We start from the raw sequence: 26,629 nt of genomic DNA, 5'->3' as shown, positions 1-26,629 counted from the left end.
TTATAAAATTGTATATTTAAAAATAGATATAATTGTATAATTTACATAACATAATACAAACCAAAAATTTGAGATTTTTTTTCTAGTTATTTTCAATCTGATATATTGAACATTCTATTATTAATAAGTGTATGACAATTTATATTTTTATATTTTTTCATTAATTTATACATGAATAGATTTTTTATTAATATAAGAAAACATGAATTGAATGATTCTAATAGCGAATAATTGAAACGATTCAATATCAGATAATTTTTTTATAAATTACAAAAACATGATATTACTCTTAGAATCGCAAAAAAAAAAAAAAATAACCTTCGGAAAAGATTTTGTCATTATATTTATTATTCTGATATGTATATTTTCGTAAAAATAATAATTTTTGATATCCAAAATTAATGAATTATATTTCAAAATTTTTCACATTTTATTAAATAAAAAAATTCTTATTTTTGAGAAACAAAATTACTTATAATTATATTATATATATTAAAATTATTTACTTATACTTATCAAATAAATATAAAAAAATATATATTAATAATTTAAAATAATAATAATAAATCAAAATAAAATTTTCTGAAATTTGAATGAAAAATTGATTTATTATTTATAATTTTTATCTCTAAAACCTTTGATTTTAAAAAAGAAAATACAAGCGATTAATAGAAAGGACCTTGGAAATCGAAGATCAAGAGTATTATGTATCTCCCACCAAGTAACGAATACTCTCAAATACTTGTTAATGCACAGGCTCTGTTATTGCCCCTTCCTCGATAGAGTCTGAGGAAGGTTCGATCCTTGGACACTTTCTTATAAATGAAGGTTGACCATTAGCTTGTTTCTCATTTAACGCTCCATCCCTCATAGTCAGAGGGATCGATCTTCATGTGTACGTTCGGCCACGTACAAATATTTTCGATCTCTTTATTTTAATGTGTCTGTGCACAATTGATAGTGATTTATTAATTATTTTATTCTTTCACATTGAATGATTAAGATAAATAGGTAAGTAATTGACGATAATAAATAATTAATTATAATAATTGAGATAAAATCAAACATAAACAATATTTATGAACTTGGTCTTAGATTTTAGAAATTTAAAAAATATTTAGGTTAGAATTTTGTTATTTGAAAAAATTTTTTTGTGAAGAATCTATGGATAGATAGTAAATGCAATTGAAAAAAATATTCCAATAATATAGAGATATATTAATCCAATAATTTAGAAAAAAAAATCTAGAATTTTAAAGATTTATAATATTCATCGAGAGAAGTAAAAAATGTATAATGAATATAAATCTTATAGTCAATTATAATTGATATAAAATTAATTTTTATTATTTACGAATATTCAATATCGTAATGTTATATAATATAATATAAACTCTCATTTATTTTAATAAACATTCGTTATACCTTACTTTCATTCTAAAATAAAATTTGTGTATAATTACAAATCATAAATCGATTTATATCATTAATTATTATTAGTTTTTCTACATTATATTATAAGTTACACATTTTTTTATTCTTTCTAGTTTTTAAGCTAATTTTTTTAATTATATTAAATATATTGCAAAAGTGTTATATTAGGTGTTTATTTACAATATTATAATGATCATAAATAATGAAAATTTAAATTATTTTGATTATAAATTATATCCTTTGTAAAAATAACAAAAATATTAATTTAATGGATTTTAATAAATGCTTCAATAAAAAAAGTAAAATAATGAAAAAAAACTTAATGCAATTTTCAATTAAAATAATCTTTTTATAATTATTAATAGTTAAGTATAAAAATTCAATGACATGAATGAAAAATTATCTATTACAAGTGGTATTTAAGAACAACAAACGCCTTCCTACACATAATAATTATACATGTGCCATATAATTACGAACATGAGCGTTTTGCATTCCGGAACTCATTCCAAACCGTACGATTCATATACGGATTTCTTACAAAAAAACTTCGCGTTTCGTGTTTCAGATTCATGAGTTGAATGATTTACGAGGTATACATAAAATGTCTTGTTTATGCACGTGTGAAATTTTATTTTGTTTCATTATGTATCGCTTTATTACTCGATAAAATGAACATAAACATATAAACACTACAATATGATTCGTTAAATTGAGACATATTAAGAGACAATTAATTGTATACATAAAGTAATACACATAAATTCAAATCAATTTTCTTGTAAATAAAATTTTCAATTTTTATTTTTATTTTAAAAATTAATGATTCAGCAAAATTATACATATATTTTCGTTTTTTCAAAACATAATAATACAATAAAATAAATACAAATACCAACAAATACTACGTATGTTGTTCTTTGTTTTTTTTTAATACTGTATTAAATAATCTATTGTACATTCAATTGATATAACTATATATCCATCTGAATCAATTATAATGTATATTATAATTATGTATATTAAGACACCAGTGTGTAGGTGCAGTGAACGTCTAATAGATCGAGCCGCAATTTCAACATTGTTTTGCAGTGTTTGCGAAATATCTCTTTCAAAAAAAATATAAACCATGCTATATAGGTCACATGACAAATGTGTATCATATGACCCTTATCAGACGTAAGTTATCTATAATATGACAATTGTTATTTTATTTATTATATCTTTGACAGGACAATTGTATTTTCATCACATAGGATGAAAATATATTTTCAGAATGATAAAATTAAATATCATGGAATTTCTATAAAACTGCATAAAACTTTACTTTTTCATTTTATAATAAAAATATTTCAGCCCTCACGTGAAGCAATAACTTGAAGACAAGTCATGCATGAAGTGTTTATATCTGATAAAGATTAAGTATATACAATAATGCATATAGTTAATTTTTGCAATTTTTGCATTCTTAACCGATGCAGAATTATCAATTTCTAAAACTGTCTCTACAAAGTCAATATTTCGCGATTTCTTTTTTTTTCTAATTTATTTTCATTTAATATTACAATATTTAATTCAATTGACAAATATTCTGACTCCCAAAATATTTATCTACATATAGTTGACGTAAATCCCATCTTATGTATTGTTATATATATAAATAATAAAGTGCAGATCTGTCTTAAAAATACCGAAACCATACAATCGTCAATTCACTTAATATCATTCAAATAATAAACATTTACAAATATCTATGGATTAGAATTGAATTACAAATAAGATTGATCGTTATTCATATCATTATAAATACTGATGATTTTATAATAGTAGAAAAATTTATAAGGTGACTTAATGGAGGGTCTGGTATATTCATATCCAATCGCCAATCAGCATTCTTGACTACTGAGTATACGCCTATAAGGCTCGTTCAACCTTCGATTTATCATCAACCAGTAATTACTTACAGAAAACTATATTACGCTGTCATCGTGCCACCGTTGCTCTTGTTTCTTCTCTATCAAATTCCATTTTATAACGTTAATTTAAGTTCGTAGTTTTACAGAAAAAAGAAAAAAGGATTCCATACATCCGGTTGTTCGAATTGCAAATCGATTCTGTTTCTATCGATTATGCAATTCCTCGATGCTTTACGATGAATATGTGAAAACGAGATAAATCGATATATGTATAATAAATCGACGTATTCTTGATGACAATGTATAAACATCTAATTCAGTATATTTTTGATTATTAAAATGAAATATTATAAATGAAAGAAATATTATAAATAATTTAGAGGTTAACTGGTTTGTATATCATGTTTTAATCAAAAATTATTCTGGATAGAATTGAATACTTAAAAAAAAATACTTAAAATAATAAACAAAAATTAATTATCAGTTAAATTAAATTTAATTTTGACAAATTCAAATACAATTTAATGCAATTTTAATAAGAAATAAATGACTTTTTACTCTTGCATCTCAAATATAATTCTCAAAAATTCCCTTCAAATCAGTGATAATAATTAATTAGTTTACGTTGATTTTACAATCAATTTTCTCCATTAAAGGATTATCTATGGTTGTTTAAAAATCCAATGTACCACGATCTCATCTTCAACAAGTTAATAATATATCATTATAAAATGCATCAATGTATATCAGTTGGCCGGAATGTTTAATTGGCGTAAAGTCATTATGAATAATATGTCTTAACAAATCATTAAAACTATAATCATTGTAATCACATGCGAATAATTGGAAGATAAAATATACACGTGCGTATAAATGCGGTTTTTTGACAAAAAATATGATTATAAAAACAATATCTTCGTTATGAAAATATAAATTCAAGAAATTATTTTTTTATTTTAGAATTAAATTCCGATAATGAAAGAAGATTTGAAAAAGCTTATGTTCCATTAAAACGTGTTATATTGGAAAATTTCATAATAAAAATTTAATACACTCATTAATAGAACAATTAATTAGAATTAATTAAAAATTTCAGTGTAAATACAATTGAAAGAGAAATTCCAAATTTTTTATCCTGTGTAAAATGTGTAATGTGTTAATTCGAAATGGAATCCTTAGAAAAGGAAATAGAATATTCACCAAATTCTTTTACCAATATAGTATTAAGGCACGATTATCACGAGTGATGGAATTAACATTATTAAAAGGATAATATTCGTTACGTTTCAATGATTTTGGCTCAAGGTGACCAAGTTGCATGATATACGTGCTAGAAGTCTATGGATAAGTGAATTGACGTTTGTACCAAACATTAGCTATTCACTCGTTCAATAATCAATTATTTAGCTTATTTTTTTTCTTTTAAAAAATAAAAAATTTGAATGATCTGGTATCAGCGATATTATAAATATAAATTGCATCGAACATTGAACTTGATAAATAAGAAACGTCAAATTAATTTTAACAACTTTAGTCTTTCTATTTTCATTATTGTTATTCATGAACTGTACATATAAAGTGATATCATATGTACATGTATTTAAATTTTATTTTTATTGTACATATAATTACATAGTAATACAAAACAGACAAACCTTGAATAAATAATTCTCATTAATGTATTTAGAATGCAATTGATTATATATGTATATATTTATAATTTTTAATTGTAATACATAAATTAATTTTTTTGATTTCAGGTTTATTATCGATTAGTATGGTATATCTTTTAATAATTATAATAATTTTTTTATTTTTTTTTACCATAACACTATGGAAATGTTAACGTTATAATTTTATAGTCGTAATTAAACAATTTAAGAAACAATTCAATAATATATTTTAATCATCTTTCTTCAAATTTTCCAATTTTTATTATTCTGAATTCTATTCCAATTTTATTTAATTTTATGCATTGATTAATAAAAATAGATAAAATTTATTATTAATATAATAACTTAACTAATATAATAGTAACTTAGGTCATTAATTATTATTTTAATTCGAATTAAGCTATCATATAAATTATAGATTCACATAATTATCAAATTCTTTACTTTATTTAATTGTGATCCCTATTATAATAATAAATTTACTTTAGTTGTTCATAAATTATTTAACTGTGAAAAAATATTCAAAGCAATTCATTTTTATCGTATCATTAATCTTGTTGTGAAAATTTTAATTATTATTTGTATTAATTCGATACAAAATAATGGACATATGAATATGCAAAAAAATAATGATCCTATTAATACTTAGGATAGAAGCTGAAGATATCCATTGATAATCATACATTTACAATCAAATGGAAATATATAAAAAATTATGAGAGATAATTTTCACAATACTTGTATATATTGATGCATTATACAATTTAATGGCAAGCTATATATCTGTTTTACGCATGTAAAAACATTAAAATACATAAAAAATATATTAAAATACACTATGAGATATAATTATATAATTATATTTAATATGTCTAAAAAATAAAACGTGAAATATTTTTCATAAGAAATAGATAAAAAAAAATATTATTAATATGCATCATGATGCAGCGATGATTCCATTTTTATTTTTATCCTAACTTTGTTTTGTCCATGGGTTAATTATGATCGTTTAATAAATAAAAATAAATTTAACTTTTCTTTCTTTTTTTTTTTCAGAGCACAATGTTGAGCACAATAGCACAGAAATTGCAATTCTTGTACAAACCGTATGCGTTGGCCATAGTTTCAGTTGGATACGTACTTGGAGAGCTAGGTCATTACTTAATTGGTAAGTAATGCACATTCAGTTCCGTTTCTCATATTTCCTTTTCCTTAAAAAAAAAAAAAAAAAAAAGAAGAAGAAAAAACAAAATTATCCTCGTAAAATCGTCAATTCGAGATATAATTACGCGCAATATAATTCCGAGATGGATATCTCGATATTTTTTCTTTTCTTTTTTCCTCTGTTTCTTTCTATTCTGTTGGATTCTTATATTCTCATATACAATGTAAATTCTTACACGAAACGCGTGTTTATCGACATACGGATATAATTGGATAATTCACAATAAATTACAGAGAATGTTCGTGTATCAGTGTAATTTCCTTATCATTTTGAAGGTGTCACAAGCAAGGCGACAGCGGAGGATCTCCACTATGGTGATATTTCTTGTCAATTAAATTCGACCACGTTAGCGATTGTTGATCTACCGATTCAATGTGAGGTGGCCAAAAATGAAAGTTTGTAAGTTTCCTCGTACATTTTTAAAGATTTATTATGATATATCACGAAATAACTCGTTTTTTAAATTTTTACCAAAATGTACATGTATTATTATCCGAAAAGACAATCTAATAATGTGCTGTACATTATTATATAAATAATGGAAAAATAGAGTAGAAACTTATACATCTATTTAACATTTCTACCATTAATATGCATGTTGTCGATTACATTTGCGAACTCGTGTATCCGTTTCAACTGTGATCGAATTAGAACCAACTTAGATAACATTAGAATGTATCTTATTTTACAGTTGTGTGTCCCTGGAACTGAATGGGACCAGCTATTGCGAATGGAACTATAACGGCCTTGGTCTCGACTATCAAATACTGGCTGGTCCGAGTTTCATCGCCGTTTTCACGATTATAGGCGTTGCTTTGGGTGTCGCGGCCGATAAATATAATAGGTATGATACGTGTATTATTTATAAAAATTAAATCTCTGGGATATTGAGATCTTTAAATATTTCTTTTAATTCAATCTCGATCGAGTTATTTTTTATTGTTTTAAAAAATTTTATTAAAATTCTGTTTCATTTAAAACAAATATTTCTGTTCCAAGTTACGTGATTTTGTTTTAGTAATGCTCATCGCATTTTGCATATCATAAACGTATCGAATATACGTGGTAAATATGTTAATAGTTTTTTTTTCTTCTCCTCAATCAAGATACGTTCCAGTAGATATATCAACATTATCATGACTAGAGTTTCGTCATTTGCTCTTTCTATACTTACTGTAGGCGTGGATATATCCGTTACTACTACTGTTATCGTTACTACTACTTCATAAAGGTTTGAAAAGATTGAATATCGTATACCGTTAAATAGAATAATGTTGGATGAATAATTAAACAATTTTTTTTTTTTTTTTGCGCGCGCGCACGTTACTCGATGAATATTCTTGGAATAAAATTAAAATGTAATTGCGAGAGAAAAAAAATTGATGGAACGAATCGGATTTTTCGAAATGTCACATTGATACAAATCATTGAAACATTTTTGAAATAAAAAGAAAAAGATAAGGTAATCAATTAATTAATTTTTTGAATATACAATATTACAATGTTTAAGACGAGCATTAAGAATTTCAAATAAAAACATTTTGAAAAATGTAGATGACGAAATTTAATAAATTCGATGCAAGTTTACACCATTAATGAAACACGAAAAATCGATTCTATTTTTTAATGTTTTTTCATTTTCAGAGTGAGATTATTGACCATTTGTACGCTGGTATTCAGTATCGCTATCGTTTTAATGGGAGCAGTAAAAGAATATTGGCAATTGGTTATTCTACGTATGGTTTTAGCAGCGGGGTAAGCTGAATGTAAAATGCTTCTCCTCGAATTGGATCTGTGGCGTTCTTCATTACCTTCGAGTATCTTCTGGCAAATGTAATTGCTCGTTAATTCAGTTTTTATAAAGTCGAGATTGCACAAGTTGAAAAAAAAACGATTATGTCTTTTTTATCTGTCTCAGTTTTATATGCATTAAATATTTTGTTCTTGACGATAATTGTAAGAAGAAAACGCTAAATTATTCTATACATTTACATATTTATCATTTTATATTTTACTATAATCTTAATATATTCCGCGTACAAATAATGATTAAAGAATTCATCTATTAATTTTTCTTTATTTTTAATTATGTGTCAATTAACATTGATAACATTGAAACCAAATTTCAAATTTATTCTTTTGGCATCTAAGATATTAGAATCTATCAATGAAGTTATTGAATTGAATTGAATGAAACGAGGAGGACGAGATTCGACGAAACATTTCTTTCTTTTCTTTCTTTTCTCTTCTTGCAAATCTTTCTTGCAAATTACAGCGCCACAGATCCATTATCGATCATAATCTATCAATTATATCTATTAATTATATATAATAAACAGGGAGGCAGGATGCAATCCCTTGGCTACGGGTTTGCTTTCTGATTGGTTCCCAGAGGAACAAAGAGGACTCGTTATGTCAATATTCAATTGGGGCATTTATGGTGGTTATGGCATTGCATTTCCGGTTGGCCGTTATATTCCAGGATTAAACATTGGAAATTTGGTATTTTCATATATATTTTTTTCAAACAAAGAAAAAAAAAGAAAGCATTGATTTTATTATTAAACTCGTTCAAAATTTTGACTTGTTTCGTTCAAAGATTAATATCTTATTAAGAAAATATAATATAAAATATTTAAACAGGGTTGGAGAGCATGCTACTACGGAGCTGGTATAATCGGATTGATCATAGCTGCTCTTACTTTTACTCTTTCTGAACCGGAAAGGAAGACGATCGGCGAGGAAGGAGCAAATGCCGATGGGAAAAAAGTACCAATATGGAAAGTGATCTTACAGCCGAGGATAATATTATTATGCTTTGCTGCCAGCATCAGACATTGCGGTAAAGGGCAATACCTTGACGCGAAGGATTGAAAAATACATTCTTCAAGGGTATATTAGAGTCTATCTGGTTACTCCAGAAAAATTTCTGAGTATTATATATATATATATAAATTAGAAATATTTATTACCTACATTATTTCTCAAAATTCTAACTTTCACTTATTAATCTTACACAATGTGCTGTTTTAAATTATAATAAGCTATTCTTTTGAAAGAAGAGTCTTCTTTTTATATGCTAACTTATTTAATTGTTCACAAAACGTTATAAGACCTTTTTTCTCTGATCATTTAAAGGAAACTTTTTATTTCTAGGTGGTATGTGTTTCGCCTACAATTGCGATCTCTACTATAGAGATTACTTCCCCGACTACGATCTGGGCTGGTGGTTGTTCGCAGTTACTATAGTGATCGGTAGCATCGGTGTTGTGGTCGGTGGAGTAATTAGCGATAAATTCGTTGCGAAAATGGGTATTAGATCGCGGGTAGCTGTTCTAGCTATTAGCCAAATAATTGCTACGCCGTTTGCTTTTGGCTCTGTATATTTCAATCCTTTATGGGCTATCATTACTCTTGGAATTTCCTATTTTTTCGGTAAATTTACATTCATTACTTTATAATTTTAATATTTTTAAATGTTATCATAGGAATGATTCAATTAGCAAAATAATTAAAATATTAACGATCTTTTTAAATGAAATTCTTATATGTATAACCACGAAAATAGATATATCACTTACACGTATCTCGTACTAATTGCAGCCGAAATGTGGTTTGGAATCGTATTTGCAGTGGTTGTAGAAATAGTTCCTCTTCACTTTAGATCGACCACTGTTGGTGCTTTCTTATTCGTTATGAACAATATCGGTGGAAATTTACCAATACTCGTCGAACCAACCAGAATGGTTATCGGTTTCCGAGAATCTCTTTATATTTATTACGCTGGTTTCTATGGTATTAGTAAGTATTTTAGTAAATTCAATAATAGAGATCAAGATATTATATTAAGATATCAATGTATAATGTATCATATTAAACAGTTATTTTAATTTAATTTAATTAATAAGCGTACTTTAATTGTTTTCAGGTTCTATCATGTTCTTTCTGACAATGTTCTTGATGGATGGAGCTGTTAAAGAAGAACCAAAGACAGAAATTAACAATAAATTTGGATATGATAATAACATATTCATTAACGACGATGGACGAGTATCGACTTTAGAACTTCCCCGATTATATCCACCACCACCACATCGATTTGAAAATTCTAAGTTATAGAAAAATATCATTTCCGAAAATCCAAATTGTATATAAATGATTGAAATGAAAAAAATCCATTCGTGAATTTAAGTGATTAAAATATATTTATTCGAATGAATTCGACTTCAATAATAAATACATTTTGATTCTTCTTTTATGAAATATGAATTACATAATATTCACAATTTTAAGTAATAGAGATTAAAATGTTTGAATTTTTATATTATAAAAATATTTTTTAAAATATTTTTTTAGAAGATCTTTGTAATAATTTTAATTTCATAAATATCATTTTAGTGTTGATTTTAGTTAAAATAATATTTTATATAATATAATTGGTTTTGAATATTGTAGAATTATTTTTTGATAAAAAAAGTCCAAAATAAGTTTTTATTTATTGTTATATTATTAAAAGACAATTTGTTAAATATACATATGTTTACGTGTTTTCATACAAAAATACAAGTTCGAACATATATACACGAAGAACCATTCGTGTAATATGCGGTATATGATAGATTTATCATTATACTATTTTTTTATGTACAAATTATTTAATATAAATAAAAAAGATCTTTTATTTGTAATGTACAAAATAGTCGGTAAATCATCCTTGATATTTCAAGGCTCAATAGATTTATGAAATATTATTATTGTTTGTATAATATATTTAAAGATGTGTATGTATATATGTTTTATATACATATATTTATTTATGAAAATACTTTGAAAAATTTATCAATAATAAATAGTTCAAGTATTATATGCTTAAATGTCGTTGAATAATTCCCCATTAAATCGCGCCACATATTTCACATAAAATATTACTCAATGCGCAAAAGTAATGTAATGTTTTGTGCATCGCACGATATTACTCGTGTGATAATATTGTCACGCATGTATTGATGTGAAATAATTCAATTATATGATCCAATAATCAAGTAGAGACCACAAGTATATTTTTTACACTCATGCATATTACACTGAAATTCATAAATATTGGTTAAACCGGTCGTTGTGAGTTAAGTTATAATGTGATTTTAAGTTTATAGAGAAATTTCAAATTTTAAATATATTATTGTAAATTTATATATGTAGAGGAAAATTATTGTTAGATATCTATTATGACTTATATATATAACTTATATATATATATAAATAAGTGAAAAGTTTATAACAAATAAATAATAATCTATTTACAATTAGATAAAAAAACAAATGAAGCATAATTCATTTAATGGAGGAATAAAGAGATTTGGAACTTATTATACTGTATATCCTAGTAGATTTAAATCGACTAGATCAATCAATACTTATGGCCTCTATTGTAATTTATAAGCATTATTTCTATTATAACTATTATTATATTCTAGTAATTGTTTATGCGAACACAAGGATGCATGAAATTGCACGTATTATTTTATAGATGTCGTGGTGAAAAATCATGTCACCACTTGAATAAAAAAGAATCTATTTATCTTTGATACAGCCTCATTAATAATATTATTAATTTAATTCTATAAATTACGTAATTAAATGTTACGTATATATCAAATAACTTATACATATATAATACTAATGATATCTCATCTTAAAAATGAAATGAAAAATTGATGAAACAAACATAACGGTTTGTTTTACACAAATTTATCTGTGTATTTCATATGTAATTCACGATCCTTGACATATTTCTTATCTTACTGTGATTATTTAAAAATTCGTTAGAGGAATTATTATCTCGTATAATCAATTATAACAATCAATATTGCAAGATCTAAAAAAATAAGTCAAATAATTTGAAAACATACATTAAGAAGTATACATTAAAATAAACAAAACAAAAATGTCTATTACAACTATCTCTTACACTTTTCTCAAAATTTTTATTGAAAAAAAAAGTAAAAACAAATTTTACTTATTTACAAAAAGTTTAAAAAGGAAAATGAAAAATCAAAACTTGAAAAAGAATCTCATTTTGCCCATTTCCTCAACATTGATTTTTATCTTTCTAAAATTATTTAATGAACTCTACATATTTTTAAATTATTTGACCATTTTCTTTAACTATCTCATACAATTAATCCTTTTCGTTCAGTCTCTATTTATCAACATCTTATCTGAAATTCTTTCATGAAAAAACAATTTTAAAAAGATATATAATTATAATTGCATATTAAGTACTTTATAAAAGACATTACTAAAAAACTACTTTTCAAACGAACATCAAACTCTTAGGAACGTCATGGATATGCGTCAACATTCCTCCGTCGAAGTGCTCGAAATCTGAGTACTTGCTCCACTGGAGAAACTGCTCCTACAAGTTTCTACAACCAACGCTGTGTCTGGTACTTGAACAAATTGAACCTTTTCCTTCGGCCATCGATTCCTTCCGTACATACAATTAAATATATTGTATTTATGATCTACCTCGAAATGACTAAGATTACTACTATGCCGTCTTTTCAACACTTTTTTAGCCATCAAACTTCGATTATTTTTATAAGATAATTCTCTCCTGAAGCAGAAGAACCTCCTCAATTCACGTTTCACTCGTTTTGATCGATATCCGAATAACAATGGAGTAATATAGGCGGCCAGAATCAAGAAACTGGAGGCCAGTATGTCGTATTTATGAGACAAATGTTGGTCAGTATATCGAGGTAAATTTTTCATTACCAACAATATTACATATGGCGACCAACAAGTCAGACCCATCACAATCACCAGAGCGCTTATTCGTGCTGCTCTGGTCTCTTCTCTGTGCCTAAATATAGAACCATTGCTTATCCGGTCTTTCAACGAATTTATGTAGCTCGAGGTACTCCTCACGCTTGACACACGATGCAAGCTATCGTTTTTACTTGGAGCCGGTGTAATCGTCACTATTGGCGTCAGCAGACACGAGGACGATTCTATAATAACATTGCTACAATTATTATCTTTCTCAGTCTTGGTACTATCTTCACATGTGTTCTGCAAAGTGTCTGTATTAAAGAACGTCGATAATCTACGGTTTGGTCTCACTTCTGAAGGACTCAGTGATATTTTAGAATCTTCTTGGTTTGATAATTGATTTGTCAAGTCATCGTCTACTTGTAATATATGTTCTTCTCTTTGATCACTAATTTCATGAATTACTTTTAGCTCATTTTGCTTGACTTCATTATTTAAACTTTCTTCTCCTTCCATTTGAAAAATTTTCAATGATTTTAATGAATTGTTATCACAAAGAGCTAAGGAAAACTTTTTATCATGAACGTTTAAATTATCGAAATAATCAAAACGAACTTCGTTTTCAGATTCATTGCTTTCCTCGACATCCAAACTTCTTGACATCCAATTATCCGTTACTTGTTCATTTTGTTTCAAATCTTTCGATAATTTATCGTTTTTCTCAGATTGCAGATCTTGCTCCCGATGCTTATTTTGATCGATTTTTTGGTCAATCACTAAATCACTGTACAAATTATCATTCTTACAATTTTTTTCATCATTTGTGAATTGAGTCACTTCAGCTCTTTGTAAATTGACTGTGAAGACAATGCCTGAAGATGTCTTATCATCCAAACGAGGAGAAGATTCTTCTATATTCATGGAAGATGAAAATGATCGTCTTCGAGATAATTGACCAGTCGGTTGCATAGTTTCGCTTGTTTCATCTATTGACGATAAACTCGATATCTTCGGCAACTTGCGAAAATCCTCAACGGTATCCGCCTGAAGACGTTGAAGCCTAGGTGGACCATTTTGATCTTCTGTGAAACTGGATGACGATAATATAGGTCTAGATCCACTCTTTCTAGTCCTTTCCGAATTTCTATGTGCAGCCACGTAGATGCTAACATAAATCCAGCAAACGGCAACAAATGGGATAAAATAAGCGAATATACTATACACGATAGCATAGACAAAGCCGTAAGTAATTGTATCACTTGTAAGCGTATCAAAGATCACAGTAGTAGTATTCTCTATGAGATCCATATTTTCGTCGAGTCTGATAGATTTGACAGTTTCCACTATTTCAGAAATTCCATTGATGTTCAGATCGTTGGTATTGTTATCTAATATAGTAATTGTTGATTCTGTTAGAAAATCGAAGGAAATATTGGAAGACAAATTTTTATTTCTGAATATGCAAGATTGCCAGAAACTTTGAGGGTTTGGATTAAAAAAAGCGAGGAAGCCAAAAATTATAGAGATGAACCAGGTTGAAATAATCAATATTCCAGATTTCAGTTTGTCCACGCGAGCTCGGTAACGTAGAGGATCTACCACGGCAAAATATTGATCCACGGCGATCAATAAGACCGAAAAGACTGAAGATGTGGTAACAATAGCCACGGCACCTTCTGATATCGCGCAAATACTTCCAATGGATTGAGATTCGACTATGAAAGAATTGGACGATGTCGAAGCAGCGTCCATAATTAACAATGGGTTCATGATGGCGCATACCAACAGGTTCGACACTGTTAAATTCATGACAAACCTAAAAACAGAAATAATTATCACAATATTAAAGGAATTATGCAAAATAGTATTCAAATGCTTATATGTACATCAACATAGTAATTATATAATGATAAAATAGAAACGAACCTATTGGAAATAGTCCGTAATGACGGACGTATAAGGAATGCCAATAGAAGCGTGACATTTAGTAAGAAACAGCCGAAAAGGACAAAGCTCCAGACTACTATAGCGTGATTATTCCACCATCCTTTTAGATCTCCTAGATCTGAAATCGATCCTTCTCCGACGATGTCTGGCAAATCTCCAACCATTCATGTATAATAAATATTACACAATTCTGAAACGATAAGAAGAATTTATAAATGTCAATTAGATTTGTATTATTCAAAATTACGTATTATTCAAATATTACAAAGGTCAACTGAAAAACAAGATGAATGTCTACATTCTTGATTTTTCATCTTGCAAAATTATAATTATCGTAAAATAATTATTTCAAATTATTCATTTAATTATTATTTCATTGTTCAATAAATTATTTGCATACTGCTTCTTTATTATATAAATTAAAATATTAAAGTTTAAATTTTTTAATAAAACTGTTTATAACATTCCTCATTTCTTATTTTTATTTTTCAATTATATAAATATATATATTTATATATTTCAATAAAAAAAATTGCAATTTGCTTGTTATTGATAGTTGAACGATAGTAGAAATGAATGGAATTAAATGAAAGAGAAATCGGAATCGAAAAATAGGTCAAATTTTTTTTTTACAATATCACGCATAACCTCAATATGTATGTAATATGACAACGAAATGTTACCGTCAACTTATATTTAGACTTAACGGATTTTCCCGTAGACACGTGCTATAGAAATATCTGTGCAGTGCACGGGATAAGAACTATACATACCTTGAGCTCGATTATTGTTATATTGACAGTCAAATATGATCGTAAATGTTTAATTTAATATCTTCTTCCATTTTTGAAAATAATTTTATCAAGATTTTAAATAAATAAAAACTAAAAATATAAAGGAACATAATTCTTTTAAAGAAATGAAAAAATCTCATAAGAAAAGAATAAAGTATTTCTCATAATTGATACAGTTACTTAAGATCATTCTTACTCAAATTTTTATATAATTAGATCATACAATCAGGAAATCATTGAACAATTATAATTAAAATAAAATAATACAATCTCTAATAATTTTCTTAAGATATCTAATCCATCCAAGATGTTTGAGCATCGTAGTAATCGTTAGAATTTTATTCAAAAAATAGTATTAAAAATTCATAGTATCAAAAAATTCAAGAATTTGTAATTCATATAAATAACGAAATTTAATTTTATAAATAATTGTAATGTATTGATTCATTAATAAATAATTCGAAAATTTATAAAAAATGCATTCACGAAAATTATAAAAAATCTTTCATTGTTATTTCATATTAAAATAATATTTATTAAAATAAATTAAACTTATTTGAATTATATGATTCAGTTACACAGACGAATTAAAATAATTTCCTTTCCTTAAAATATATATATCGATAAATATATATATTGTTCGAAAAAAAAAAATTACAGTCTTAAATTTTAATGCTAAAAATAAATATATGCGGCTATAATCATTTAAGAAGAATCATTTGATATCATTTGATATCACAATTCAGGATTTTTAAAAAGTTTTGATCAAAAATGACCCAATTCTATTCAATTATTTATCATTTTTATGTAATGAAAAAGAAAAAAATTCTAATTTCTGATTCGTATGATTTATGACGATTATAGATTATAGATTATTTCGAAAGAAAATAGACTTCGTAAAAAATTCAAACATCTCCAATGAATTATTTAAATTTAAAAAAAAACAAAATATAAAACGTAATAAAAATGAAAATTGCTCATTTCATTAAAAAAAAAAAATATATAAAAATGCATAATCGAATATTATTTTTTTCATAGCAATTGCGTATTCTTAAAAGATGCTGATTTCTATTCTATCAGAAAATAAAGAAAGTTAGAAGTAATTTATTCTTTTTTTATTTTTTGTTTGTAATAAATTTTAAAATTCATTTTTTAAAATTTTTTATATCATTGTTTTATTTATATATATATTAAGATATAAAAATATATTTTTTTTTTAATTCTTTATATGATTTTATTTAGAAAAAAGAAAATTAACATTTACATTAAAAAATGAAAGAAAATAATTATAAAGATATAATCTTATTTGAGTTATGCAAGTAATTAACTCTATTATCTTCAAGTTAAAATTGGTTTATTCTATATATCATAAAGATAGATATTCTGACATAATTCGTTATTCATGATCGCACAATATATACATGGCTAAATTCACATCAATAGAATTTGTTTTAAAACGAAAGAAGTACTGCTATGTTCCATTCGGCAAGTACTCATTCGTCCGTAACATATGTATGAGCTGTAAGATTAATGCCGATAAATCACCAGTTGCAATCACTTTTATTACTACTACCACACAAAAACAATGTATATCTAAATATAGCTGGAAAATTAAAGCAGTCAGGTTAGGAAGAGCTTAAAATTGTGCAGATCATGGCGCATGCGTGGATTCGAAACGAATGTCACTAAATGTAAACTTTATTGACTCTCATTTTTAGTGATAATCGCGTGAGCAATATTACATGTAAATCATTTGTCTAATATACTTGCTCCATCATTTTTTCGGGCAGTATTTATATGATACAGTATTTATTCGTTATATACATATAAACTCACATTTCGAAAAAATTATACAACTGCAACACAAAATTCTAATTTCATTTAATTTTTGCTAATAACAATCAAAGAGATATAACATCTTATAAAAGAAAAAACGAGAGTTCGAACATTGGAAGAAATTTCAATATCCCTGTTTCAATGTAATGTTATTATCTTCAAGGTAGAATAAGCAATTTTGACGTAGATTAAATTTTCATGTTAAAACTTATCTCTCTGTAAAAGAAAAAAAAATCGAAAAAAACAAATGAAATATCATTACGATCAAGATCAAAAAAAATTAGAATTCGAATTTTTTTTAAGCAATTAGAAACATTAATTACATAATAATAATATATATAACTTTTAAAGGTTTACAGTAATATTATATCTTCAAAATGTATTATGTATCTGCACTAAAATCATTTTTTCAACAAAGATGAAGTTCAATTGATTCAAAAATTTCGCAAATATTTAAAAAAAAAATGACTATTAAATAATAAAAAATTCAAGCAATATAAATTTAAAAATGTTATAAATTTAACGATATTAAAAATTTCAAATATATTATATTCTTTTTTTAATATCAAATTGTATTTTTTAATTATATAATAATAATAATTTTTTTCAAATTTTTCCATTCCATTCGATTTATGAAAATCACGAATGAATAAAATGGAAATTACCATGATTCTATTCGATTATATATATAGATAATCCTAATAGATAACTCAGATCAACTGTTGATTTGTATTAAATAGACTCAATGTATAATCATTTAATGACATTTTAAAGATAAAACAAGAAGAAAAATTGATCGCTTTTCAGATTATTTCTTCTTCGACACTAATGGAACACGTGCAATTCATTACAGCTAAAATTATTCGAGACGATAAATCGTGAAAATTACAGATCACATGCATCGCTTGAGTATGAAAGAATTTTTATATGCGCTATATCGTCGTATGCATATATTAACGATACATCGAGAGATATAGATACATTACAACTAGAAAATATAAAAAATATTTACGTAGATAAGTAATTAAATAAGTAATTATATAATAAATTATTTTAAAATGAATAATAGTAATGATAAGCTAAAATAGTAATTAACTATGACTTAAAATAAATTGAAGTATTGAAAATAATAAAATATTTCGTGTCGAAAAAAAAATACATTAATACATTTTCTTATTTATTGAACAATATAAAAATTTTTAAATTTATCATAGCGATTTTACAAACGAGAATTTTTCTTTCTGTATAATAACGTCATAATAGACAAAAAAACGTGATTTTCCCATCGCATTCATGACATCAAAATAATAGATAACAAACAAAGACAGATAAAATTCCCCAAAAATATGTCAGTATTTTTATAAATGTCGTGATGAATTTAGTCCAAGAAAAAACCAGAAAATAAAAAAAAAGGAGTAAAAATATTTGTTTTTAAGGACGTCAAGCTGTGAAAATATGCGAATATGTTTTTATATTGTTTAAAAATCACGTTGAATTGTATATCCACATTAAGCACTATGTTGAGAAATTTTTTTAAAATAATTATTGCCTCAAGAGAATTCCATAAAAAAAAAAGCTAATATTTATTATATATATATATATATATATATATGTATATATATGTATGTATGTATTATATTATATATATATATTTATATAATCTTTTTTTCTTTTAAAATTATATATAATACATAAAAATTATAATTTAATATTGATTCATATTAAAAAATAATTTTTATTTTCTATATATTTATATACATTTCATTCATTTCTTTTTTATATTATAGAATATTGTACAATGTAAATATTTTTATTTAATTTTGTATTTATTTTCATAAATACAAAATTTTTTTATTTATTTTATATATTTATTTAATAATATATTTGTATTTATTTAACTTTGAAGTTAATAAATACAGTTCCATATAATTTAAATTATATATAAAATTATTGATGATGAAAATAATAATAAAAAAATATATAAAAATATTTAAATAATGTAAATTTGTTGTATTCAAATATGAACAACAAAACAAAAAAGAATGAAAATTAAAAATATTTATTATCCATATTGAAATTTGATTAAATGGTTTTTAAATTTAAATCTCTTCTAAATTCAAAGCTTATTAAAGATTAAAATGCAAGCTAACCCCGAGAATGATTTATTGCTTTGTTATCTGATGAGCGTAAAGTATATTCTCAAGTATACTGAAATCTTATCTGGGTTTCAAGTTTTCGTACTATAGGCACATTGTATTGCATAAATATGTATATTGTTGTTTGATGTGGGATAAAAATTTTTATCAATGTAAACAAAATAATATTTATATTACTTTTAATTATTTAAATTAAAAAAATTATTAAATTAAAAAAAAATTATTTAAATAATACATTTAAATAAATACGATTTATGTTTCTCTTCGTAAAATATTTAGAAAATATCATCTTCTTCTTTAATATTATAATTAGAAAATTTTCATATACATATAGTATTTAAAAAATTTGAAAAACTTTTAAAAAAATTGTTTTGGTGTGATCTGATAAAATGAAAATTATTTTATATGAAAACAAGTATGATTAAGTAAAAATAAGTAAGTATGATTTAAATATTTTTTTTGATAAAAAAATATCTCGAAAAATTGAATATATAATCAATATAAATGGTAAAAAAAATAGAGTATTTTATATTTCGATAACAATTTTTAATTAAACATGATATTATATTGATTTCTGGAAAGATTAATTTGAATAGATATATCTTTTATTGTCATATTTCTTAAATAAATTTCCTAATGAATCAATTTGCATATATTTATATGATAAAATCAATTATTATAATTATTATTTTTATTGCAAGCAACCAACTTTCCTTGAATTTGAAAAGGACGAATTCAATTTTATGAAAAAGCGATACGCATGAAACAATAACAATAAATATTTTTCAGCTTATCCATTACCATAGACGTTTTTTCAACTCTAATTAACAATTCTATCGAATTTGTGTAAAGAACACAGTATAAAGAATTTCTCGTGACGTAGACTCGATGAAATTTGCAAAATCGTTATACATAAGTAACAATCGAACAGATAAGAGAAACACGGTTCCCGACTATTCGAGACAACGTGAATCGAGAGAAGATAACCTTCAATTTTTTCACTGAACGACAAAAATGAAATTGTTCTGAAATGAAATCGTTTCTTTAAAAATATTTATACGACAAAGATTGAATAGGTGATACTGAAACGATCTATGCCCTATGACAAATTACCGACAGCCATCCCCACCATTGGAAGATAGAAATGTTAACTTTTGATTTTTTTTTTTCAATAATTTTTAACCTATATAATTTTTTTCAAAAATGTAGTTTATATAAATTAGGATTTCTACTTCCGGCTGCGTTTAAATATTGAAAATTAGACACGTAACGAATGAAAAAGAAAGAAAGAAAGATAAATAACACAAGAACAGACATCGCACTATGTTTCATACGGGTTCCTGGTTCATACACCGCGAATAATGACGCAAACTTCAATTTAAAAGGTTTTGACGTTACAAACAAGTTGAATCAAAAGTTTTACACCTTGTATTCAATCGTAATGTTAAGCAAATGAAAAGTTATATTAGTATACGACAAATATGTTCAAGAATATGTATATATGCCAAAGTATTCATACCTCGAAACACATCGAACTACGTAACTTGTTAATCTTTTCCATTAAGGAAAATATCTTATGTGTTTTTTTTATTAAAAAAAATGACATATAATAATTCTGATAAAAATCATTTTTTTGAAAAAATATTTTTCTTTTATATAAAATTTATCTATAGTTTAACAGTGATTTCCAATCTATGGATTCTGAATATATTTTATATTGCATTTTATATTTTTAATTAGAAACTATGAACAATTAAATTATATGAATAAAAATTCTATTAAATTGTTTAATACTTAATAATTCTGATAATTAATTATTTTCTATAATTAATTATAATCAAGCTTTGATAAATTTCTTTATTTCGTTTAGAAAGATTTTTAAGTCTATATTTCTTCTCTTGTAGATTTTAAAAATTAACTCTAAATGATTTTTTTTCCAGCAGTTTATATTTCTCTTGCAACAATCGGTCTCATATACATATTATTATACCATCTATTTTCGGACATCCTGTATACATATTATTATGCGTATAGCAACTGTAATATAACGAACTGTTAGCCTGCCAACTCATCGGTATACATGTGCGGTTTCAAAGTTCTTTTCTTTTGTCGAAAGATATGGAGAGAGCATGAATAAATCATTCGAACACGAACTGTTAATTTTAATATGATTGTAGGTTCAAAGCACATATCTTATTTAATATTATATCATCAGTGTAATGATAATTTAATAATTTCTACATTATTTTAATAAAATATTTTTTTATTAAATTTTCCAGTTTATAATTTTTTGATCGATAAATGTTTCTTTGCTGAAATTATATACGCTTGAGTTGAATCATAGTGAAATCAAATTTCGCAAGATTAAACTTTAAGATTAGTTGAAAGTATGTCAAGTATGTATTAAAACTGTTATAAAATCAAAAGACTTATGGAAGAAATATATCAATAAATTTTCATTATTACAACTAAAAAAGAATATATAATTTCTGAATAATCATTTCCTCCAATTTTGTCTTATATATTCATTCTTTCAAATATATATATTATTATATATTTACATGTATATATAAAAAATTTCACATTAAAACGAATATCAAGTTATTTAATAGCAAATATGAGACACAGACATAAGACAAACATTAAACGATTATTCAATAACAGTTTGATTGTTATAAGTTTAATCTCATTATACCCATCATATAAAAATAAAACTAAGTTAAAATTTGATTTTGTGCATTTGACTAACCAAATATACATATTATTTTTATTATATAACATAAAATCCGTGAAATATATAAGCAAGATATTTGTACATACTTTATTAATGTACAATTTTTGTTATTCATCAGAAACATTTATAAAAATGCGAATTTTTTAATCTTAGGAAGTTCCTTAAGTTTCGTATCCTCGATTTCTGATAACTTTTAACATTGGTGACATATTTTTAGCAGATCAATCCTCCTTTTATCTGTAGAATGGAAGTTCTTGTTAAATCCAACCGATATCTGATATTTTTTAACCTTTTGCACCGAATAATGATTCATGCTGCTTATAAAAAGTCATTATACAATTTAATAATATATATAATAATAACGCCTCACAGACAGCGATTAATATTATATAGATCATAATATTACCTAAAAAATTGTAAAATTTGTAAATTATTTAAATTATATATATAGATATATATATATATATAGCCTGAATCACGAAAAATATAGACATACCTTTGTTATTTATCGGTTCTGTCATAAAACTTCTCAGAAAAAAACTATCTTATTTGAAAAAAATTTTTTTCAAAACTATTTCTTTTTAAAAAATGTTTCATCAGTATTTTCTTAAAAAAAAATGGCATTATATAGTACTTTTACTTTATTTTTATTGTAATTGATGTTAAAAAAGATTCATCGATTTAGTGTATTATTGAATCGAAACCAACAATATATGCATAAGTAAATCAAAAGAATTATTCTATATACGTTTCTTAATATACATGTATTTTTTTTTTTTTTTATTTAAATGAAATTAAACGTATCGACGAAACCGTGATATTTTCAAAATCAATATTTCTTCAGAAGTTTACTCTTTTAATGCGCAAAAAGCAAACAGAACGTCAATTTTTAACCAATCTGTTACTTTAAATATATACGTTGTAAATAATGGTCACGATTTCGGTCACGAGGATCTGAATCAGTGAATTTTACTTCTCGAGTGTATTCAACAGATTCGCGTATTCACGCATGATAATTATATTTTTTTTTTCACTTTGAAAATACTCATGATTGGAATGAAGGAAGAAAAATAACAGAAGTTCTAAAGATTTATGTTCGTAAACGCATCGTTAGAAAATTGTAAAATAGTTAAATGTAAGTAAAAACTCTAGATTTTATAGTTTCCGGATTGACTCAGCTGTAGTTTACAGTGGATGCAATTCCTAACAAAATAATATTGTGAAGAACACATTAAAATAGTTAAACAAATAGACTTTTATGAAAGTGACTATATATATATATATATATATATAAGTTAACAAAGTGAATAAATTTATCATGAATAAAGTCCAAAGAATTATTAACGTTCTGATATGTGGTTGCATTTTTTCTGACCTAACCTATATCATTGCATTTTTTCTGACCTAACCTATATCATTGCATTTTTATTAGTTAAACTAAATAAATAAACTAGATATGTATATTATGTTATGTATATGTTTTTAACAATATATTTCAAGCTCATTAAAATTTTTGACAAATTCTCTGAATATATAATGTATATATAATATATATGTAATGTATATATATATAATATATAATGTAAAAAAGAATAAACTCATTTTTATCTAAATAGCAAATCAATGATAATGGCATTAGATAGAATTCATACAATGAAATTCAAAACATATTTTAAATATAAACTTTAAATATGTTTTAATTGAACTTTAGATTTTAAAACAATATATTATGCTGATTTTAAATTTACTTGAGATGTTTTTCACTCTGTCAAGTTTAATTATATATCTTGCATATACTCTGCATGCATTTCATTTAGATATATTATTTTATTTGTTAGATAAATATTTCTAATTTATTTGTCAAAATATTAATTAGTAAATACATTTATTGTAAACAATTTCAAATAAAAAGTGTTTTTTATTCTTCAGTACTTGATATAATTTACTTTATAATAATATTTTCACAAGAGAATAATATGAATAAGTTTTCGTTAATTAATTCGTTATATATTAACTCGTTAATTAATATAAAGATAATTATTTTTTACAAAAAAAACAATTCATTTACCATTCTGCATCCATATTTAATTCTCGTGTTTCAATGGTTGAATTATTTTTACTTAACAATCAGTGATAATGCCAATAATGAAAATTAAATAAGTTTATATTTTGATATGGATCATTTTTAATCTATTTGTTCGCAATCGGTATTCTGAGAATTAATGAAAATTTCAAAAATTTATTCTAAATTATGATATAAAAAATTTCGATGTAAGAAAATACTAGTTAATCACATTGTTTTGTGGTTAATGATCAACTCAAGCTATTAGTATAATCTTAAATATAAATAAAAATATTAACATTATAATAATATAATAAATATCAAAGCAGCATATATTATTGAAAAATTTTACTATCGAATTACAAAAATTTTTCGAATTTATTGAATTTTTTCAATAATTTAAACGATTGATTTCATCAATCATACAACGCCTACTAAAATGTTGAGTAATCACCTACTCTTTCAACTATGACGTTCATTATGGAGAATTTTTAATTATAAAAAGACAACAAAAAATTCTTATAAATATATATATATCTATAAATATTATAGAATTCTATAACAAAAAAGAAAAAAATATTTTACAAATTATAAATTATATATAAAACAAAATATTTCGAAAAAATATTAAAATAAGAAAAAAATAACAAAATTAATAAAAAAAATATTTTCATATATAATCAAAAGTAGAATTTTTAACTAAGCAAAATTTTTATTAAAAACAAATGAGATACAAAGAATTATGCTTGCATCACTTTCGATAGATATGAAAATATTTATTGTATTTGCAGCAAAATGAATTATATTATGATAATAATACAATAGTTATTATTTATAATATCTTTTTAATTTAGTTATAAAATGTTATTCATTTTATTATACTTTTTTTATTAAATATAAGAAAATTTATTAATTAGTAACTTGTAATGACTTATAAAATTTTTCTAATATTTATAATTGTATAAAAAAATAATAATCATAATTTGAAATCATTCAAGAATTATTAAGAATATTATTAAATTTTATTTTTCTTTATTAAAAATCTTATTTTTCTTCTTCTTTAAATATAAATAAGATTCAAATATTCGATATAAATGTTTAAATTCGATCAAAATAAATAAATTACTCTATTTAATTATTACTTTAAAATCATTTTAAAAACTGAGAATAATGATAGCTAGTTAATAATATTTAAAAAATTAAAACTTAATATAAAATAAATACAATGAAATTTAAATTCAATGAATGAAAAAATATACGCAAGAAATAAATACTCCGTTATATTTTTTCATTTTTTTTATTATATGAACTCTAATATAAGATCTTTCAATAATAGTAAAACAAAAAACGGAATATTCAAACATTGAATCTCCTCAAATATTTATGTAAAGCAACATCAAATTATTTTGTGTGTGTGTGTGTGTGTCATTCAATGGAAAAGTAAAAGTAAACACTCACCGAACAAAATTCTTTGATCAAGAGAAAAGATCAATCCATTTGAAGTAGATTTCAATTGGCATATAATTTACGGATCTTTTTAACAATTATATCAAGTCAAAAAAATGAATTTATTTCAAACTTAAAAAAGAATTAAGTTGTCAAACGGCATCGCCAAACACAGATTCTGATTAAAGTTTAATACACCATGCATATTTCCATAGGAAATATATTAACAGCTAGGTGTAAAAAATAAATAATTTCGCATGTTAATTCACCTAGCTAAAGCTGCCTATATATGATAGATATAAACTGCAGCATGAAAAAACATTCTATCGCGAAACAAACGTTCCTTCCCCCGTGGCAAACTAAAGCGAATTGCGAAAGATTCACGAAATGAACCGTTCGTATCTCGTCTTACCCGAACTCTCCCGATTCATTGGTCGTTACTATATTGTGATTGGCTCATTTTCTTTTTAATTCAGTGGACAAAATTTTCTTTCTATTCTTTTTTTTACATATTTTCCTGAATTTATTATTAGTAATATGATTAAAAATAACAATATATAATAACATGTAAGACTGATAACTTCGATAATTTCAATTTAATTTTTAAGCTTGTATCTTTATAGAATTTTTGA

The 26,629-nt window shown here is 24.4% G+C and overlaps 2 protein-coding genes across 3 annotated transcripts; one reads left to right on the top strand and one right to left on the bottom strand.

Annotated features, from left to right (window-relative positions):
- The first annotated feature begins 811 nt into the window (after positions 1-811).
- LOC107992706 (D-galactonate transporter) lies at positions 812-11,122 on the top strand. The gene is made up of 10 exons (XM_062084201.1): positions 812-1,011; positions 6,080-6,191; positions 6,524-6,647; positions 6,940-7,092; positions 7,893-8,003; positions 8,588-8,750; positions 8,892-9,090; positions 9,405-9,683; positions 9,852-10,049; positions 10,177-11,122. The coding sequence occupies exons 2-10, from the start codon at positions 6,086-6,088 to the stop codon at positions 10,365-10,367; spliced, it is 1,524 nt and encodes a 507-aa protein (XP_061940185.1). The 5' UTR covers positions 812-1,011; positions 6,080-6,085; the 3' UTR covers positions 10,368-11,122.
- LOC107992776 (uncharacterized) lies at positions 10,733-26,476 on the bottom strand. 2 transcript variants are annotated; one of them, XM_017048835.3, is made up of 3 exons: positions 26,010-26,476; positions 14,949-15,159; positions 10,733-14,838 (listed from the first exon to the last, which is right to left on the bottom strand). In XM_017048835.3, exons 2-3 carry the CDS (start codon positions 15,131-15,133, stop codon positions 12,603-12,605), a joined length of 2,421 nt encoding a protein of 806 aa, XP_016904324.1. In that variant the 5' UTR covers positions 15,134-15,159; positions 26,010-26,476; the 3' UTR covers positions 10,733-12,602. The 2 variants fall into 2 exon arrangements, with proteins under 2 accessions (XP_016904324.1, XP_061940173.1); XM_062084189.1 differs by lacking the exon at positions 26,010-26,476 and adding an exon at positions 15,743-16,055.
- Positions 26,477-26,629: the final 153 nt, after the last annotated feature.

Source organism: Apis cerana, linkage group LG1 (assembly GCF_029169275.1).
Source record: "Apis cerana isolate GH-2021 linkage group LG1, AcerK_1.0, whole genome shotgun sequence".
Classification (NCBI taxonomy): Eukaryota; Metazoa; Arthropoda; class Insecta; order Hymenoptera; family Apidae; genus Apis; species Apis cerana.
Note: the sequence above shows the minus strand (reverse complement) of the source record. Positions and strands in the feature narration are given on the sequence as shown.

Excerpts from the sequence above, each read along its gene's own strand:
- LOC107992706 (XM_062084201.1), top strand. The coding sequence starts at position 6,086 with ATGTTGAGCACAATAGCACAGAAATTGCAATTCTTGTACAAACCGTAT. Across the intron at positions 6,192-6,523 it reads GCTAGGTCATTACTTAATTG|GTGTCACAAGCAAGGCGACA; the intron begins GTAAGTAATGCA and ends ATCATTTTGAAG. Across the intron at positions 8,004-8,587 it reads CGTATGGTTTTAGCAGCGGG|GGAGGCAGGATGCAATCCCT; the intron begins GTAAGCTGAATG and ends TATAATAAACAG.
- LOC107992776 (XM_017048835.3), bottom strand. The coding sequence starts at position 15,133 with ATGGTTGGAGATTTGCCAGACATCGTCGGAGAAGGATCGATTTCAGAT. Across the intron at positions 14,839-14,948 it reads TTACGGACTATTTCCAATAG|GTTTGTCATGAATTTAACAG; the intron begins GTTCGTTTCTAT and ends TTCTGTTTTTAG.